At 34.9% G+C, this 20,054-nt stretch overlaps 3 protein-coding genes across 3 annotated transcripts; 1 reads left to right on the top strand and 2 right to left on the bottom strand.

The window, feature by feature from the left end:
- Positions 1-329: 329 nt before the first annotated feature.
- Positions 330-1,556, top strand: LOC139097274 (sulfotransferase 1B1-like). Its single transcript, XM_070649065.1, has 3 exons — positions 330-707; positions 770-1,227; positions 1,282-1,556. The coding sequence occupies exons 1-3, from the start codon at positions 385-387 to the stop codon at positions 1,467-1,469; spliced, it is 969 nt and encodes a 322-aa protein (XP_070505166.1). The 5' UTR covers positions 330-384; the 3' UTR covers positions 1,470-1,556.
- A 5,566-nt stretch (positions 1,557-7,122) lies between these two features.
- LOC139097312 (putative fatty acyl-CoA reductase CG5065) lies at positions 7,123-10,110 on the bottom strand. The gene is made up of 8 exons (XM_070649121.1): positions 9,649-10,110; positions 9,110-9,244; positions 8,912-9,032; positions 8,479-8,528; positions 8,118-8,382; positions 7,926-8,058; positions 7,302-7,556; positions 7,123-7,240 (listed from the first exon to the last, which is right to left on the bottom strand). The coding sequence occupies exons 1-8, from the start codon at positions 10,108-10,110 to the stop codon at positions 7,123-7,125; spliced, it is 1,539 nt and encodes a 512-aa protein (XP_070505222.1).
- Positions 10,111-11,957: 1,847 nt separating this feature from the next.
- Positions 11,958-19,872, bottom strand: LOC139097311 (putative fatty acyl-CoA reductase CG5065). The gene is made up of 9 exons (XM_070649119.1): positions 19,408-19,872; positions 18,029-18,163; positions 17,427-17,547; positions 17,108-17,157; positions 16,948-17,043; positions 16,602-16,770; positions 16,098-16,230; positions 15,411-15,668; positions 11,958-12,072 (listed from the first exon to the last, which is right to left on the bottom strand). Exons 1-9 carry the CDS (start codon positions 19,870-19,872, stop codon positions 11,958-11,960), a joined length of 1,542 nt encoding a protein of 513 aa, XP_070505220.1.
- Positions 19,873-20,054: the final 182 nt, after the last annotated feature.

Raw genomic sequence — 20,054 nt, 5'->3', positions numbered from 1 at the left:
GTGTCTCTAATATTCATAATTGTACATTTTATCAGTATCAACAGTTAATGACAGTTCAACGAGTGCGTAACCTTCCGGTACACAAGATCCAGGTACCAATTCACATGAACTAAGACTCATTAGACTCTAATGATAAAATATTAATTTTCAGAAATTCCAACAAGATTCATTTGATATTGTCGTATATCCTTAACTCTCTTACTCTCTTAATCAGCCACACAAATCCTCTCAAAACTGTCAATAGAACTTGATTCTCAAAACTCCATACACAGTCCCCCTTGTGAATACAGAATAACATATTATACTATAAATGACTTTACATCACACGCTTTGACTCTCAGTTTGAATTTTAAGCCGCTACAGTTCAAATCAAGCCACAAAATTATGGAAGGGATTGAAGTTCTCAATGAAATACCGACAACTGCTGTTGATCCAAAAGGAATTGCTGCAATCTTCTCGGATCGTGTCTTTGTTAAGCCAACAGATCCAAAGTGGAAGGACTTTCCAGCTGTTTGCATGCCAAAAGCATTTCTTGGTGACTTTGAGAGAACCAAGAACTTTAAAATTTATGAAGATGACATTTGGTTGATTGGATTTCCAAGAAGTGGAACCACTTTGGTACAAGAGATGATGTGGCTGATTATGAATGACTATAACTTTGAAGCAGCCAAGCAGGTCGACACATACAATCGTGCACAATGGTTTGAGTAAGTAGAGAATATTGCGTTGTGTAATTAATCAGGCACACGTAATCACACTTTATTCCTAGCTTCTTCAACGTCACTCATCCACTTCAGGGAGTTGATGTTGGATATCAAGACAGAATGCCACGTCCACGTATCTACAAGTGCCATTATCCAGTTCAGTTCCTTCCTGATCAAATTTGGACAGTCAAGCCAAAAATCGTCCACATTGTCCGTGATGTTAAGGATGTTGCCATTTCCTATTATTATCTCCGCAAGAATACCTTCCATGAGGAAGTTGGAACGATCGAGGATCATTTTGAGGACATGCTGAACGCCAATACTTGGTACACACCATACAGAGAGCATACTGAGAATTATAAGAGAATTCCAGATCATCCAGACATCTTCTACATGACTTATGAGGGTCTTATGGCTGACAAACCAGGCGTGACAAGGAAGTTGGCTGAATTCTTGGGAAAACCAATTTCTGACGAGAATTTGGAGCAGCTTTTGGATCACTGCAAATTCGAGAAAATGCGTGGTAAGTGCACAATTAAGTCCATTCAGGACATACCTCAAATAATTTAATCCACAGAAAACAAAGCCACAAACATGTCAAGATACCTGGAATTATTCAATCAACTGTCAAACCACGACCGTCCAACAACTGAATTCGTCCGTAAAGGAATTGTCGGCGATCACAAGAATCAAATGAATGACGAAACAATCAAGAGATTTGATGAATGGATGGCTCAAGCCGGCGATCTAAAGTGCGGATACTAAGTGGATATAAAAGTATTTTTAATTATTTTTTTGTACGGGTTTTGTATTTTTTATTAAATAAATGAAGCTTTATTTTTGTATAGAGGATGTTTCAAAGAGTTTAGTTTGATTGATAAGGCAGTGATGGGCAACCAATTGTATTTTACGGAATACCTTAGTAGTATGAAGTTTCGAGCGGAATCGTAATCCTTAGTTTCATGGCATTACCAGCCAATAGGTTGCCCACGACTGAATTAAGCCAATGTGTTGACAAAAAACGACATTTGTGGACAACCTGTGTGCCGCGGGCCATTGATGTGTCATGATGAATACTCAGATGTGTCTAAGAATGTTTTATTATGGTCAATGTGTGCTGTGGCATGAAAAATGTTGTTATTCACTGTTTTATCTTCATCTGGAGCAGTGGTGGACAACCTTTTATTTTATGTGGCATACCTTAGTGATGTCAAGTTTTGATCGGAATCATGCATGGTAAATGGTTCAGTTGCATTACCATCCAAAAGGTTGCCCACTACTGAAGTATGTGAAGCTGTTGATATGATAAAGCAGTGATGGACAACCTCTGTGCTGTGGAACATTGTAAATTATGATGGATGCTCGAGTATCCAGTATAAGATGATCGAGTATAAGGGCTAAAAGGGACCTTGGCATAAATAAGGTTGTCCATCACTGTTTTAACTTCATTTGCGGCTGTAATTAGCAACCTTGACCTTGAACTTGACGAAATCGCACACAAAATACATCATTAGACACAAAAGTGTGCTACAGCACACAGATTGCCCATTACTGACCTATGGTATCTCTTTCTGTGTTAATAACAAGTGAATGGACTCTTGATGTCTGTCTAAGCATCCAATATTCCCAAATATTCTCAAATATTCTCAATTCCTCTCAAAATCATCAAAAATTCTCTCAAAAATCACAAAAAAGCTCTGAGGTCACCGACACCAAAAAAAAGAATTCTAATCAAACTATAAATCCAAAAATAGTCAGTCTCTCTGCTTCGACTCAAATTCCTAATCGCTTCCCGTAACCTTGATAAGATTAATTACGAATTTTTTTTATTATTTAATAGTGGCATCGACTGTTGATAAATAAACCGGCATTAGACACAAAAAAATGCGTAGAAACTTGAACATTTGTCGATTACTGTTTTGTCTCACATTAAGTATACAGTCAAGACGTTTCAAGGCTGTCTGAAATTTTTATGCAAAATAAATTTTTTTGTGTCCAATTCTTAAGAAATTCAAGAATAAAGTCGAATAACACAAATTGATAAGTTAATCAAAAATGCGGAATTAGGCTTACGTGATGCTGATTTGGTTATAAATTCGGACAAGATTCTCGTATCATGTCTGCCTAATTTCAGAATTTGCATCAATTAACTGTCTGGTGCCATTCGCGCAGCCTTGAAGATTAACTGTAAAATCCCGAGCAGCACATCGAATTTTAATGGTCGCTGATACGTCGCTTAGTTGACAGCAATATGTGAGGGACATCCTGATGCATAGTAGGAAGGATTCCAATCAGGAGGCACCTCAGCTGTTGGATTGTCACCAATTTTTGGATTTTTGGAGTTCGGACTCTCAATGTCTTGCCAAATCTGCCCGACAAATCTGAAACGACTAATTTCGGAATATGGGATACTGTGATATAGATACTGGGATGTAGGCGAGGGATATTGGTAAGGAAAGGGGCAAGGAAGGGGCAGGGAAGGGGCAGGGAAGGGGCAGGAAAGGGGCAGGGAAGGGGTAGGGAAAGGGCAGGGAAGGGGTAGGGAAAGGGGCAGGGAAAGGGGCAGGGAACGGGGCAGGGAAGGGCACAAATGGCTTCTGGAAGCTGATTGTTTGTTCAAGAGATCCATCCGTTTCAAATTGACGTATTTTGTCAACTTTGGTAGCAGTTTAGGGCTCACAATACCGATATCAAGACTTCTCAGCCTTAATCTCCAGATTAGTCTATATCGAGACTTCGGCCATCTCTTCTAAGTGTCAAATAGACATAAATAGCCAAATCTGACCATAATCAATTACCCTCAATCCCCAATTAACATTAATTAACCTTCAAACTCCAATTCAACGTGTTAAAACTCACGTGTCAGCCTGTAAATGAACCCAAAAAAAAAAAAAATTTATTCTCAGAAATTGACGTCAATCGTTCTTATCAGTATGGGCTATCAGCTCACATGTTGAAATAATTTGGACACTTGATAAGTCAGTCTTAAACACCTGTCGATTATCGATAATAAATTGCACACAATATCCTATATTGATATGATAAGGAATTGAAAGTTGTTTAATTCTGGAAAATAATTGAATTGGTTTAAAGGTTGATGTGCTTATTTTAAGGCTGTGATGCAATTTCTGGGATGGGGGGATTGTTGGGATTTTTGGGGAAATTTTGTGGTTGCTGATTGTGGTTCAATGGCATTTAAGGACAGCATACGACGTAGAATTGACTGAATATCTGGCACAAGGTCAGTGTGCTTCTTAACTTAGACCAGATTCAATGTAACTCGACCTCAGAGCAAGTCAGAGCTCTTTAGAGTCAAGTCAGCCCTCAGGTCAGAGCTCTGCGGAGTCAAGTCAGCCTTAGGCCAGAGCTCTGCGGAGTCAAGTCAGCCTTAGGCCATAGCTCTACGGAGTCAAGTCAACCTCAGGTCAGAACTCTGCAAAGTCAAGTCAGCCTCAGGTCAGAGCTCTGCGGAGTCAAGTCAGCCTCAGGTCAGAGCTCTGTGGAGTCAAGTCAGCCTCAGTCCAGAGCTCTGCAGAGTCAAGTCAGCCTCAGGCCAGAGCTCTGCGGAGTCAAGTCAGCCTCAGGCCAGAGCTCTGCGGAGTCAAGTCAGCCTCAAGCCAGAGCTCTGTGGAGCCACGTCTACCTAACCTCATTTTCTACTCCGTATCCCAAAAACTGAACAAATTCCATCAAAATTCCACAACTCAAAGCCTCAAAAGGACTCAAAAAACCCCAAAAAAAGTTACGACATTGTATCAAAAGTCGGATGATCCAAAAAAAGACCCCAAAAATAATTAAGGAAAAACCCTGAACTGACGTCGTTAAATTTAAATCTTTTATTTAAGGAATTACTCAATAAGATAAGATATCAAAAGTATTTTTGTAGTCTCACTTTTTTTTGGGGTGTACAGTCAATGTTTACAAATTTAATCAAAAAAAAGATATAAAATGGATTAAGGTGTGGCATTACATGGGAATTTCCAAAAAAATAAAAAAAGACAAAAAATAGATTGTGTCGCAACGGAATGGCTTTAAAAAAAGATTTAAAAAATTTCGTGTGAAATGTGATAAATATTTTGAGTAACTGATATGTGATTAGGGGTCCGTTTGGTAATGACGTGACGTAAAATATTGAATTTCTGAATACCCTTCACTATCCACGACCAAATGGGGTATTTAAAAGGGTGGTGACTTAGGGGTCAATGCCCTCTCCTTATTTTTGGGAAAAAACACTTCAACTTTAGTTTTTCGAGAAAAAAATCCCAAATCTTCAGACTTGAGTCGTATGTCAATCTTACCACTGCTCCCCTTCCCTACGGTTAAGGGAAAGGAAGCGCCCTAGATATGGGGAAAAAGGCGTTCAGGAGATGTCCAAGGAAACGTCGCCCCAACCTAAGAGCGTTACATAATAATTGAACGACCCCTTTGGTAATTAGTACGAAGTGTCGAATGGAAATCGAATCCGGGACCAAGTCAGAGTCACATTGGCCTAGGATCAGATTTTTTGATCGATTAACCAATTTGTGGTACTCGTTTGAATCATCAATGGATGTGACACTTTCGGACAAACTTACTAGAGCTTTTTTAAATCCAGGTACCTTTCACGTTGACTTGACTATAATTAAGCGGTCTTTTTGGACTTTTAGATTCAAAAAACCCCAAAATCTTTCCAAAATCCTGCACAACTCAACCTTCATCACATTGTAAGTTATGACAAAATTTTGGATTTGACTGAGTTTTGTCATTTTTTGCCAACTTTTCGTAATTATCGGTCATTAACCACAGTTGATTCCGGTATATTTAATAAAATTAGACACATTTTACTCAGCTTTTTCTATATTGTCAAAGTATGACTCCAGCTGCATGTCTACTATAGTGTCGGACACAAAAATTTGCTGGCTAGTAACCGGCTTAATCACTGATCAAGTATGATTAAGTCCACCACTTCCAGTACTTATGTAATCGACCCATTACTCTCATTTTGACCCCTAAACTGAATTTCCCAATTTATCATATCAGCCTTACTATTCGGAAAGTCCATTCCAATGACTTCTGATGTCAAATATATTGGATAAATCTCGTCCTTTACGTCACGTAAAACCCAACATGTGTTTACTGTTGATATGTGAAAAATAAAGTGAAATGATATATTTTTGGAATTTTTTATTTATCGCATTTTTAAAGATAAGATTTGTGTCTTTTTTTGGGGAATTTGTGGTTTTTTTTTGGAATTAAAAATGGAATCAAAATACAATTTATTTAAGTCTAATTTTGAAAAAAAAAAATTAAATAAAATATCCACTTATAGTTAGTCTTCACGCAATACGTCATGTTACTAATTAAAGTTTTTTTAATTCAATTTAATCTTATTGAATTAAGATAGTTGAAAAATCATGTGGAAAAGTGGAAATTTGTCATTGTCTATCCTACTGAGTTAGTAGGACTAGTTGAGGATATCCTACATACCCTCCAGTCATAAGGTACCTAAGATGGAGTGAGTAGGGTAACCTAGGGTGTTTAGAAAAGATGGTGAGGTACCCTGGCTTCCCGATTAATATAGGATTGAGTATGCTATCCCTGGATAACCTCTAGATTGAGGTTATGTTTACTAATTTGTCTGAAATCTCAGTTTGACGTTGAGCTCTTGTTCATACATTTTAATAGTAAAATAAGCATTTTATGAACAAAACTATTCAAAATTTGCATGGAATAGTTCATTATTTGATACGTAATAAAATCTCAGATATAGAAAAGAGGGTCAGTCCCTCCCCTTCCTTAAGAGCGTTACGGAATAAGTGAACGGTCTTCATAGTAACTCAAAGAACGACTCTAATGCCAAATTTAAACTAATAAGCTTTGTTGATTATTCCATATACCTGAAAGAACTCTAGGGGCCGTTTACTTATTACTTGCAGATGGGGGAGAATGGGGAGTTGAGAAGAGGGAGATGGGGATAAACTGATTTAAACAATAGAAATTCCCAGACTTCCATTTTTCATAATTGAAAAAAAGTTCTTTGTTCTGTAATCCAATAAGTGAACAGTCATCTGACAATTTGAAGAATTTCTTTCCACAAAGGAGGAGAGAAGATGATGCATAGTCATATTCAGGAGGGAATAGGAGTGAAGTAGTCAATTTGTTGAAAAAAAATCCCAAAAATCTGGCTAAACTTTTGAGATCAATGCAAAAAAAAATTGAATTTTAAGCATTTATAACTGCAATTTTGGAGAAAAGGAGGGGGTAAGTAAGGGAAGGTTGACTTTTAACCCGCCAATTCTCCTGACTATCACCTGGAATGCAGTCTATCTTTTAAATTGCCAAAAACACTCAGTTTATTATCTTAAATTCGACATTTTATTTAAAATTAATTATTGTATTTGAGACCTGAATAAATAATAATAATAATAATAATAATTGTTTATAAAATATTCGATTCTTTATCCTCTTTTTTCACAAAACGCTTTCCAATAGCCCCAGCCGTAAGTAATGTGACAGCAGCAAGTGACGTCATCATGATATATTTTGTGTATTTTAATCTGTTAAAAATTTAAAAATTAATTAAAATTTAATTTAAAAAATAATAAATTTTTAACATACTTTTGAACTTTCTTTCTCATCACATTAACATCCGATGTGTCCTTAATCAAGTACTTCCTCATACCCAAATAGTATTCGTCTAAGTATGTCTTCCAATTTATGTTGACGGGATCAAAATTGAATGTTTTTTGGTCATTTTGTGTCATTGTATTTTGAAGATTTTTATAATTTTTGGCACTAAATATGTATGGAACTGAGGTTGCAAATCTTAGATCTTGGTAGTTGTTGTACATGAACTGTTGTGCTTTTAGAGCTCTAAAATGGAGTTGAATTAATAGTTTCTGGCAGTTTTGTGGCATTTTATGTCATTGTGTCATTCTTGTGTCATTCATGTGTAAATGTTGTGTCGTTCTTGTGTCATTCTTGTGTCAATGTTGTGTCGTTCTTGTGTCATTCTTGTGTCAATGTTGTGTCGTTCTTGTGTCATTCTTGTGTCATTCTTGTGTCGTTCTTGTGTCATTTTGTGTCGTTCATGTGTCATTCTTGTGTCAATGTTGTGTCGTTCTTGTGTCATTCTTGTGTCAATGTTGTGTCGTTCTTGTGTCATTCTTGTGTCGTTCTTGTGCCATTCTTGTGCCATTCTTGTATCATTTTCATGTCATTTTGTGGCAAAATTTTACATACCTAGGCTTCTTTCCCAATAATTTAGCGCCAATATCCATCCAATATGCCGGCAAATAATGGAAGAAATATGAGTCTAAGTCATATCCAATTGATGAACTATAGAACCTCATTGATGGATACCATGCGACATTTTCTAATTTAAACCACAAAATAAATGTTAAAAAGCCTTAAATAACCACAATATTGACATACTTAATGGATGTGTCTTTCCCAAAACAGCTGGCACACTAAATGCCTGCTTACAAGTCACTGGATTAACATCACCTGATGTACTGTGATAAACAATTGGAAATTTTGTATTGGAATTTAATTTTTTGTCATTTGCTGTCCTCCATGCTGCTGCAATTGTCAAATTTGTGACTTTATCTACTGGTATCCAATCAAATGGATGTTCCTTGACGTGTTGAATTGATCGAAACATTCCGGCTCCAATTTGGAACATAAATGCACTTGCAGCCTGTGATTTGGGGGAATGATGATATTAATTAGTGGAATTTTGGATTTTTTGACTCCTAAAAATGGCGGAGATGCTTTTATATGGAATATTACTTACCCCAAAACTATCAATCCATCCAGGCTTTGGCTCAGACACGCTTGCAGTGACTGGTTATATAAATGAAGAAATATTATAGAAATTACTAAATTATTAATCAAAATTGTTCCTCAGAAAAGCAGAAATTGATCAAAATTCAAGCCACAGACGGGTATGACCCTGACTAAATGTCGGATTCGGTTCAAGTATGGCATGAACTCAGTTGATCGATCAAAAAATCTAGGCTGACGTGACTCTAATTTGCTGAAGAATTCAAATTCAATGCCAGAGTCACATCAGTCTGGTTTCGGTCTTTTGCCGGATTTTGGATTGATTAATCCCAGGCTGAGAAACTCCGCGGTAGTACTGGGGTGATCATACAAATACCCCCGATACCTCCTAGTTTCTAAGCCTGGGATTAACAAAATTGAACTATTTATGTCAAGTCACTCACCAATAGATGGTCGAATGATGCAAGTCGGCATGTTTCCAGTTTCCATTTGTAATAACTTTTCAGCTAAATTCTTTGTAAATGTATAAGTTGTGGTGTGCTTTCCAAGCAGAACTGAATTTGCCTAAATGTAGCAAAAAGGAACAATTTTGAGTTATTGCGATTAATTTAATCTATTAGATTAACTTGCTTTATGCTTACCTTATTGACAATTTCATCCGAAAAGCGTTCACAGAAATGGATAACATCATGTGGATTCAACTCGTTTGGATAAATTTCTTCCTTGACATCCAATTTGAACCAATTTGTGTATGCGGTTGATATGTGAATGAAAGCCTAGAAATTGACAGGAATAAAAGGAATTAAATACATTTTAAGACTAATTACGTGATTTATTTTTGGGTGTTAATAAAAAATAGAAAATTACTTGAATCAAGTCAACTTGACTCAAGTTAACTTGACTCAAGTCAACTTGACTCAAGTCAACTTGACTCAAGTTAACTTGATTTAAGTCAGTTTGACTCTAATTAATTAATTCAATCAATTTGCCTTTAATCACTATGAACATCACGTCTAACTACGAACCTAAGTCTACTTGAGTCGATTTTCCGATCTAAAATCCTAATTGACTTCAAATTTTGCTATCTAATGTTGTGGCACGACATAAAATAAGCTACCAACTTACTATCTACAAACTAAGTTAGTTCAAGATTAAATTATACAATTTCAATCAATTTTACCTCTAAATTCTTAATTCCTTTCGCCAAAGCAATCAACTCCCTCATTGACCTCAAATTTGTATTGACAGCAACTTTCAATGGCTCCGTAAAACTAATTGTTGCAGCCGAATGCATCACAATTGAGACTTTATCCTTGAGAATTTGTTGATCTTCGTTGGATATTCCCAATTCGAGCATCGCAACATCGCCTTCAATTAAAATAATTTTATTCAATGCCTGTGGATTTTGTTCGCGCAACAAATCAAATGCTGGCGATGATGTGATTTCCTCAAGTCGTTCATTTATGCTTATGCCTTTTTTTGAACGACACAGCAAGTAAATATTTTCAATTCCTGGACATGACCGAAGAAGCTTCTCGACTAGAACTTTGCCTATAAAGCCCATTCCGCCGGTGACGAAGACACTTTTGCCATTGTAAAATTCAGGAATTGAAATTTGTGGCTGACTTTTTGACACTTGCATTTTGACTTATTTTAGTTCTAAAAAATGGACTTTACCAATTAACTTTTTGCGAGATTCTGAAAGACTCGTCCTTTTATGGCCAAAAAATTTTCAAAATGCTTATCAGATTTTTATCTTTATCTTTCAATTAGCGATGGCAATACAAATTTTTTGAAAATTTTTAAGCTTTTTCAAAATAACAAGAGAAAGCTTTAAGACATTTATCTCAGTTTTTTGAGTCGTATAAAGCTTGATTAAGTTTTCTCACACTTTTTTTGAAAGTTTTTAAAGATAATAAAATTTTCAAAAAAAAGTGATACAAAAAATCAGTTACAGTTTTGTTCAAGAACAATAAAAGAGTCAGAAACACTAGTTTGATGACTTTACTGCCGGTAGGCTAAAAAGGGAGACTGTCAGCCACGTATCAACTACATATATGTACATGGACAGTTGAAATATTGCTTCTAATGACTCTCGAATCCATAATTACTGGATCTATGTATGTTGATATAATTAGGTACCGAAGTAATAAGCCATTCAACACTCAACTATAATGACTCATAGGATTCGCACAACAGGAATGGATGTGAGCTCAAAACATGCTCACTATCTGAATTACTTAATGAGCGATCAACTAATTTGTTACTACAATCAGAGTAATTTACATCCGAGTTGACGACATGTTATAATGCCTAAAGTTAAAGCCTAGACCTAATGGTCGGTTAGTGGTCAATTAATGGTCGGTTAATGGTGGGTACTAGGTAAGCTAATGATATATCTTATGGAAAGTTTCGAAGTAAATGTCAAAAATCTAGTTGGACGTTATGTCAAGTTATCTGTTTATTCCAGATCTCACCAACATTGCTAACATCGACCCTAAGCAAGACAAATTGGTGTATTTATGATTTACTCTTGAATTATGACACTCCATTACTAAAGATGTCGAGTAATAGCAATGGTGGGCAACCTGTGGCAACCACATTGAATTGAGCGAAGGTAGAAATTTGAAAACCAACCCTGGTTAGGCTTAGTGAGTTAATCATTAGACGATTAAAAATTTGTGTTATCAAATAATTGAAAAATTGTCTTAAAAAATCAAAAAATCTGGTTTTTTGTCTGATAAAAATTTTATAAAAATTTGAGCTATTTTTGTACAAGTTTTATTTTTGAAATTGGGCAGATAAGATTTGTTTTTTGCTTTGCTTTTTTCGAATTTGAACTGTCATACAAGAATTAATAAAACTGATAAAATAGCTTAAATTTAATGATTTTCAAAAAATGTGAAAATTGTGATTTTTTGGGTTGAAGGAATTAATTTATTAAGTAACGCAAAAAATCTACTTTTTGAAACTCATTCTCCTCACTTGTCATCCATCGTAACTAAGGTAATTAAGGCGTTCAATCCTTCCAACATCCTTACTCTTAGAGCGTTATGTAATGAGCTCAAAATGTAATTTTTTTCTCAGGATTGCTCACTTATTGCAGGGTTGACCTAGGGTCGATCTAGGCATTCAAGCCTAAATTTCTTGAATTTCCTGCACAATCCTGCAGTTTTTAGCTGTACCTTATATTTCGTTCAAGGCTGCTGATCTGCGCTTTTTATCTGCTAGCCTACAGTTTTGAACGAACACTACTAATTCCGTAACGTGGAGGAATTGTTTCGGCAGAGGTAGGAGAAGGAGGGAGGAAGGGAGGGTTGTAAACCGGTAGCAAGAAATTGAAAAATATACGGTGACTTTAAACCAAAAATTTGAATTTCTCTTATCAAAATAATTAATTTTATTCACTTAAATTTTCTATGTATTTCATAAATATATTTATAAAAATTAAAATAAAGCTATAAAAAAATCTATAAAATTCTCTTAAATTTACTTCTCTTTCTTATCTGACCTGCATCGTAATATGAGTGCACTCAGTGTACCCACTGTTGTCAATGATAGTGCCACAAGTGATCCAGTAACGAAATTTTTTGTATATTTCAATCTAATTGGAATTAATAAAAAGAAAAATAATGAATATTTTTTAAAAAAAAGTTATAGTCTTAAGATGTGGACAGAAGTACGTTGGAACTAGGGTTTCCAGAATTTCCGGTGAAATTACGGGAATCGGGAACAGGAACCCGTCCCGAGAAAATTCCCGTTTTTGGAAACCCTAGTTTAAACTACAATGGATGTCAACTAGACATCAACTGGACATGAAATAGACATTGACTAACTACTACGTATTTAGGTCCATTGGGGGTAATTAAATTCTCATAATAAAATGTGAAATAAGCTAGATTTCCTGCCTTATAAATTGGTAAATGCACTATGGGGCAAAATGAAAAAAAAAGGGACATTCACTTTGTTTTTTGGACTTTTTCGAATTACAGCTAGTGGGTATTATTTTCTTGTAGTACATATAGCAATAGACTTGCATGCTAAATTTCAGGTCATTTGATGCTGTTTGGTCGATTCTGGAGCTGTTTAAAGTTGAAAAGTAGTGAAAAAACAGATTTTTTCACATCCTGTTTGACTCGGGAAATTCCATATTTAATTAAAAGATATTGAAAAACGGTTTTCGGTTCCTAATTGTACTATATAAGAGCTTCAATTTCATACTTTGGAAAGTTTATATATACTGGGTTTTAGTGGCAGGGCTTTAGAAAATGTATGAAAATACCAGGAAAAAAAGCTTCAGGCGACCGGAACTAACATTTTTAGGTCGATTTCCCCCATACGGAGCTATACTAGCTTAAAGTACTTACTTTCTAGTTTTCAAAACCGTTAAAACCTTTACAATAAGTACTGGGGAGCAAAAGTTATTGCATTTTAAGTTTTGGACGAATTTTTTTCTCAAAACTAATATTTCTGAGATAAATTTGAAAAATATCATTTGGAAAAAGTTTTTTTATGTGTTTGTATGCATTTAGCCATTTAAGAACGATTAGTGAAGAAATTTTTAAAAAAAGTTCAAAATTCGCCGAGATAGAGGTACATATGCTATTTGACGACTTGACCCTTTTTCTCATCACTCAAACTGCTACAACTTTTACATGACTAAATATTTTTCAGTTCTGTTTTATTTTTATTGTAGCTTATTATAATACCTTTCCAACGATATATAATACTTAATAGTTGGAAATAGTCTTGGTCGTGAAAACGGACCCTGTTTGTGACTGACCCTTTTCAAAGAAATTTTCAAAAATGTCATTTCTAAAACTACCACTTAGAAATTTTATAATACAATGTTTTTGTGTTTTTTAGGTCAAAATATGATACTTGTGAATCTCAAAACACAAAAAATCTCATTTTGTAAACTTTCAACAGCTTTAGGAACCTTCATAGGTAATACTCAGGTAGTCTCTCTATTCTCAGATATGAAACATTTTTATTGACTTTTTTTGATTGATATTGAATATTTACACTTATTTTGTGCAAAATATATCAATTTTAAAAAGTGTGGGTCGATAAAAAGTGATTTTTGATTATTTTGTTAAAAACAGGCTTAGGTAGGCCACATTTAAGGCACTCCAGTAGCCACTATGATTAAGTTCTATACATGTTTTATACATATTTATTAAGGTATTAGTATTAGTTAGTAATAACAGAAAACAGAATCCGAAAATATTGGTTCTACAAAAAGTTATAGTCATTTGAGTGGCCAAAAAAGTGCTCAGGAGGGCAACCAGCATAGGCAAAAACACAAAAATTCAAAATTTTACTTATATTTTGACAAAAAATGCAATATTTTGAATTATTATGACATTAAAATAGTTTTTATTCAAAAAACTTCAAAAATTTCATTAAATTTTTGAATTTTTGTGTTTTTGCCTATGCTGGTTGCTCTCCTGAGCACTTTTTTGGCCACTCAAATGACTATAACTTTTTGTAGAACCAATATTTTCGGATTCTGTTTTCTGTTATTACTAACTAATACTAATACCTTAATAAATATGTATAAAACATGTATAGAACTTAATCATAGTGGCTACTGGAGTGCCTTAAATGTGGCCTAGCTAAGCCTGTTTTTAACAAAATAATCAAAAATCACTTTTTATCGACCCACACTTTTAAAATTGATATATTTTGCACAAAATAAGTGTAAATATTCAATATCAATCAAAAAAAGTCAATAAAAATGTTTCATATCTGAGAATAGAGAGACTACCTGAGTATTACCTATGAAGGTTCCTAAAGCTGTTGAAAGTTTACAAAATGAGATTTTTGTGTTTTGAGATTCACAAGTATCATATTTTGACCTAAAAAACACAAAAACATTGTATTATAAAATTTCTAAGTGGTAGTTTTAGAAATGACATTTTTGAAAATTTCTTTGAAAAGGGTCAGTCACAAACAGGGTCCGTTTTCACGACCAAGACTATTTCCAACTATTAAGTATTATATATCGTTGGAAAGGTATTATAATAAGCTACAATAAAAATAAAACAGAACTGAAAAATATTTAGTCATGTAAAAGTTGTAGCAGTTTGAGTGATGAGAAAAAGGGTCAAGTCGTCAAATAGCATATGTACCTCTATCTCGGCGAATTTTGAACTTTTTTAAAAATTTCTTCACTAATCGTTCTTAAATGGCTAAATGCATACAAACACATAAAAAAACTTTTTCCAAATGATATTTTTCAAATTTATCTCAGAAATATTAGTTTTGAGAAAAATTCGTCCAAAACTTAAAATGCAATAACTTTTGCTCCCCAGTACTTATTGTAAAGGTTTTAACGGTTTTGAAAACTAGAAAGTAAGTACTTTAAGCTAGTATAGCTCCGTATGGGGAAATCGACCTAAAAATGTTAGTTCCGGTCGCCTGAAGCTTTTTTTCCTGGTATTTTCATACATTTTCTAAAGCCCTGCCACTAAAACCCAGTATATATAAACTTTCCAAAGTATGAAATTGAAGCTCTTATATAGTACAATTAGGAACCGAAAACCGTTTTTCAATATCTTTTAATTAAATATGGAATTTCCCGAGTCAAACAGGATGTGAAAAAATCTGTTTTTTCACTACTTTTCAACTTTAAACAGCTCCAGAATCGACCAAACAGCATCAAATGACCTGAAATTTAGCATGCAAGTCTATTGCTATATGTACTACAAGAAAATAATACCCACTAGCTGTAATTCGAAAAAGTCCAAAAAACAAAGTGAATGTCCCTTTTTTTTTCATTTTGCCCCATAGTGAAATGCATCATGAAGACCGACAGAATTTTCGTCCGAATTCTGCTGAAAATTCTGTCGGTCCTGTAAACCACAATCGACTTAATATGCTGTCGATCCACAGCAGCACATCCTTAAAGCTCCCACAATTTAACATAAAATCACTCACCTTCTTATCTTAGCATTCATATATTCCGGATCCTTCGGTATATCCCTCAGAATAAAATTTTTAATTCCATAATAATAATCCACCATATAAGTTTTCCAATTTATTGTTTTCGGATCAAAATTGAAAATCTTTTGTTCAGCTGGACTCATTAATTTTGTGACATTTTTGTAGTTTGATGTTCTAAATATATATGGAACTACTGATGCAAATCTAACGTCTCCGTAGCTCTTAAAGATGAATTGATGTGACTTTAGTGCTCTGTTGAGACAATTTAGGATTAATAAAATTTAGGGAATGTTCGTAAATTACGTAACGCTTAGGAAGTGGGGAATGGTAGGGAGACAAGGTAGGGCAGGGGACATTGGGCAGAGGAGTAAGGTTGACATGGTGGGGTAGATTTGCAGGGTGAGTATGGTGTACATGATTCAAATCAGGGAGAAAGAAGGCAAAGTTAGCATTGTAAGCCGGTTGACCAGTATGCGTAGGTTGAGTAGACTATGCCGGGTTTTTTGGGTGTGCAAGGTGCGTAGGATAAAGTTAGAAATGGACAAAAGGGAAAGAGAGGCTAGAGGAACTAGATTGATATGGAACATTGCTGATCATTTCGACTTCAAGCTCAGATTTTTTCATTTTTTTAGACAAAATTTTGAGGTTATGATTTCTAAAATTTACTAAATTTAAGTTTACCTTGGCTTTTTTCCAAATAGCTTGGCTGCAAAGTCCATCCAGTAAGCAGGTAAGTAGTGTAAGAAGTAAATGTCAAGATCAACTAGGAGGGCTGATTTATGAACTCTTGTTTTTGGGTACCAACTCACATCATCTATAAAGAAAGTATTTTAATGAATCTTATTGCTTAATTAAGAGTTGGTAGGACTTTGGTAGAGTTTGGGAATCAAAAGTCCAAAGAGGCGTTTTCGATGAAGTCTGGACTCTAATGGACTTGCCTCCACTGTAGACCAGACTCCGGTTAAGACGCATCCCCATTTGATTCCATAATACCAAATCTGTTACAATTCACAAACAGTTGACAACTGAACATAGTCTAGTCTAGTGGTGGGCAACCTATGTGCAGCCAAAAATGCTTGAAAAGCCATGAGCTGTACGCCGTATGTGATTTTGCTTGAGGCTTACAACCAAGATGTGCCATTGAGCATCATTAGATTGCTCACCACTAATCTAGTCTATACTTACTTAATGGTTTGATTCTTCCTAATTCTACAAAAACATCAAACGATTCTTTTAATGTTATTGGATTTTCATTTCCAGATGTGCTGTGGTAAACTTGTGGATTCATAATTTTGGCTCCTGATTCTCTATCATAAGATGCTTTTACTGATGCAGCAATTGCCAGATTTATCACCTGTAAATAGTTATAGTAAGTAAGGGTCAGTATTAGACATTACCGTAAATTTTCGATTTTTAGATGAAGCTAAGAGGAGGTAGGGAAGGGTTGGAGACCCTTTGGACACTGACACTATCATAAAGGGACTGTAACACTGAGTAATTAAATTTACGTACTAAAATACGACACATTTACCTTATCAACAGGAATTATATCAAATGGATGTCTTTCAAGATGTTGAACGCATCGAAATGCTCCTTTTGCAGCTAAATATAGAAACAGTGTTGATGCCTGATGATTTTATCAAGAAATTTCAATTAGTTTACATGCAAATTGATAAGAAATTGTTACTTACCCCAAAGCTATCAGTCCATCCAGGCTTAGGTTCACATGTGCTTCCACCAACTGTGATAAATTAATGGAAAAATTTGTTAAATTTAATTTATTGCAAAGACCAGTCAGCAGTAGTAATAATTGAGGATCTGAATATTTTCAGAGATTTTTTCCAAATTAAAAATCCAGATTTAGGTAAGTTCTTAAATTACGTAACACTAAACTTCCTCTCAAACCCACAATCCTGTCTCAACTAAGCCTTAGTGCAGCATTACGTAATTTAAACACGTTTCCTTATCCCCTACATATCTACCATTTAATTGATTTTGCTCATTACTCACCCATTGAAGGTCGAATAATACATGCCGGTAGCTTTCCACCCTCACGATGTAAAAGCCTCTCAGCTAATGCCTTTGTAAATGTATATGTTGTGGTATGCTTTCCAAAAAGTGTTGGAGTCATCTGATCGAAATAGAGAATGGAACGAATTATTTAAGGAATTTAGCATAGCTGGAAAAAGTCGACTCAAGTCAAGCAGCCTGTCAAGGTATTATTAGATTTACCCATAAGATTGCAAATCGATGCATTGACACAACGACGTCTAAGCAATGGCATTGTGCTGCTCAGTATGTAATGTCAAATCCTGAGCTACGAAGTCGACTTCAAGCTCAATACTTTATCTTACATTCTAAGCAGCACAATGCAGTTACTGGGACATCGTAATGTGCACGCATTGATGGATATATTTAAGGATACCTTGACGGCTTCAAGCCGGAGTTGCCAGAAGTTAAAAGTTCTTTTGTGATGAATGTTCCTTTGAAAATTTAGGAGTTTTGGTCTAATTAAGTGGAGATTGGACTTTAAACCCTGGTGACTAATAATTTAGGTTCAAGGTACCAGATTCATATCGACTTCCAGCTCAATATTAACCAATCTACCTTACCCTATCAATAACATTATCAGGAAATCTTTCACATATTTCAATGACATCATGTGGATCAAGCTCCGTTGGATAAACTTCTTCTTTTACGTCCATAGCAAACCAATTTGTATACGCAGTTGATATGTGAACAAATGCCTAAAATAAAATATTTTTAATTTTTCTTATCAATTTTTTGACTTTACGGAATTAACTTCCTCATCTTAAGATTTTAGATAAAGTCGGCTTATGTTTAAAGATAGTTTAGAGTCACGAGCATCTATAAATGCGTAATATTTTTGTTTTTGAAATTTTTATCGGATTTCTATTTTTATAAAAATAGTATTTTGGAAATTAGATAACGAATTTACTGGGGATTTACTGTTTTACTACAAAACGTAACGATGGAGCGATAAAGACATGGGTGGGAGGAAGGTTGGTGTGGTCTTGAAACTCTGAAACAGTTGTTGATATCTAAATATGATCGAAATACTCAAATAGCTCAAATTAAGGATTCCCAATGCCGGGAATCTCGAGGTAGATCAAAGAACTCATGGAATTGTTGTGTGAGCAACGATGCAAAAGTGCTGGGATTAGAAACTGGCAGTAGTTATCTAAAGACAGATCCAGCTTTCAACAAATTCTAAATGCGACAATGTGCTCCCATGCGCCTTTACCAAGGAAGTAAGTAAGTAATGTCGGGACCGAGACCCCAGGTAGTCTAGTTCTAGGCAAATTCTTGAGACCGAAATTGAGACTTCGCCTAACTTCAGCATATATCAGTAAATTGATCAAAAATCCGTCTCCAGACTGATGTGACTCTAATTTGTTGTTGGATGTTTGGTTCAAATGCTAGATTCACTCTGGCTTGACTGTCGAATTATGGATCGAAATGATGGATATCACCTGGTGTCGACTTGTGACTATTGGTAATATATTTGGGAATACAGACGTTACTAATTTTTGGGGTTGTTCACTTATTTCATAGAAGCTTTAGATTCGAATTATTAGCAAGAATTGAGGTTTTGTTACACCTTAAACAATGAAAATTCTATGGAAAATTGTAACAAAGAAGCGGAGAGGGGGGTTTTAGATATACAGTTGTAAACAAAACAGCAAGACGTTTGACTTGCATCAGAGCAAAGTTTGCTGAACTCCGAATGAACACTTTGACATGACTCATGATTACTCACAATTTCATCAATTTTTTTTTTTGAATATTTTGTCATTCACTCTAAGTAGCAAAAAGATAGTTTTTAGGTACCCTAGAGTTCTTTTTGTACCATAAAAGCACGACTTTTGCCTATTGTGGCCAGTCCCACACCTTTAACCGGATTTGCACACAATTATACTTCAAAATCTACACTTATTGTCCAATTTATATTGACTTCCACTGTACTTACCTTTAAATTCTTCATTCCATTTGCCAAAGCTATCAATTCCCTCATTGACCTTAAATTTGTATTGACAGCCACCTTTAATGGCTCCGTAAAATTAATTGTCGCAGCCGAATGCATCACAATTGAGACTTTATCTTTGAGAATTTGTTGATCTTCGTTGGATATTCCCAATTCGAGCATCGCAACATCGCCTTCAATTAAAATAATTTTATTCAATGCCTGTGGATTTTGTTCGCGCAACAAATCAAATGCTGGCGATGATGTGATTTCAACAAGTCGTTCATTTATGCTTTTGCCTTTTTTTGAACGACACAGCAAGTAAATATTTTCAATTCCTGGACATGACCGGAGAAGTTTCTCAACTAGAACTTTGCCAACGAATCCCAAACCGCCAGTCACAAAGACACTTTTGCCATTGTAAAATTCAGCGATGGAAATTTGAGGTTGTTGACTTTTAGGCACTTCCATATTAATATTTTCAGTTACACAGCACTCAACTATCTGTTCACTTACTTCTTGATTCAAAAAATAATTACAAATTGATCGACAAAATTTTCAAATCCTTGCTTTTATAGCTGAATGGGATTAAAAATTTATCAAAAATAAAAAAATATGTTGTTTTTTTAATGTTTTTTTCTATGTTTTACTGT

Source organism: Chironomus tepperi, unplaced genomic scaffold (assembly GCF_022539635.2).
Source record: "Chironomus tepperi strain 1889 unplaced genomic scaffold, CSIRO-AGI_Ctep_v1 contig_419, whole genome shotgun sequence".
Classification (NCBI taxonomy): domain Eukaryota; kingdom Metazoa; phylum Arthropoda; class Insecta; order Diptera; family Chironomidae; genus Chironomus; species Chironomus tepperi.
The sequence above is the reverse complement of the archived record's forward strand: the minus strand, read 5'-3'. Positions and strand labels throughout refer to the sequence as shown.

Bases quoted from the DNA above. Each gene is read 5' to 3' on its own strand.
- LOC139097311 (XM_070649119.1), bottom strand. From the start codon at position 19,872: ATGGAAGTGCCTAAAAGTCAACAACCTCAAATTTCCATCGCTGAATTT. The intron at 17,548-18,028 runs GTAAGGTAGATT...TATTTCGATCAG, and splicing joins CTGATAATGTTATTGATAGG to ATGACTCCAACACTTTTTGG. The intron at 16,231-16,601 runs GTAAGTATAGAC...CTTTCTTTATAG, and splicing joins AGGAAGAATCAAACCATTAA to ATGATGTGAGTTGGTACCCA.
- LOC139097312 (XM_070649121.1), bottom strand. From the start codon at position 10,110: ATGCAAGTGTCAAAAAGTCAGCCACAAATTTCAATTCCTGAATTTTAC. The intron at 8,529-8,911 runs GTGAGTGACTTG...TTATATAACCAG, and splicing joins CATCATTCGACCATCTATTG to TCACTGCAAGCGTGTCTGAG. The intron at 8,383-8,478 runs GTAAGTAATATT...CCCAAATCACAG, and splicing joins GATGGATTGATAGTTTTGGG to GCTGCAAGTGCATTTATGTT.
- LOC139097274 (XM_070649065.1), top strand. From the start codon at position 385: ATGGAAGGGATTGAAGTTCTCAATGAAATACCGACAACTGCTGTTGAT. The intron at 708-769 runs GTAAGTAGAGAA...CTTTATTCCTAG, and splicing joins AATCGTGCACAATGGTTTGA to CTTCTTCAACGTCACTCATC. The intron at 1,228-1,281 runs GTAAGTGCACAA...TTTAATCCACAG, and splicing joins CAAATTCGAGAAAATGCGTG to AAAACAAAGCCACAAACATG.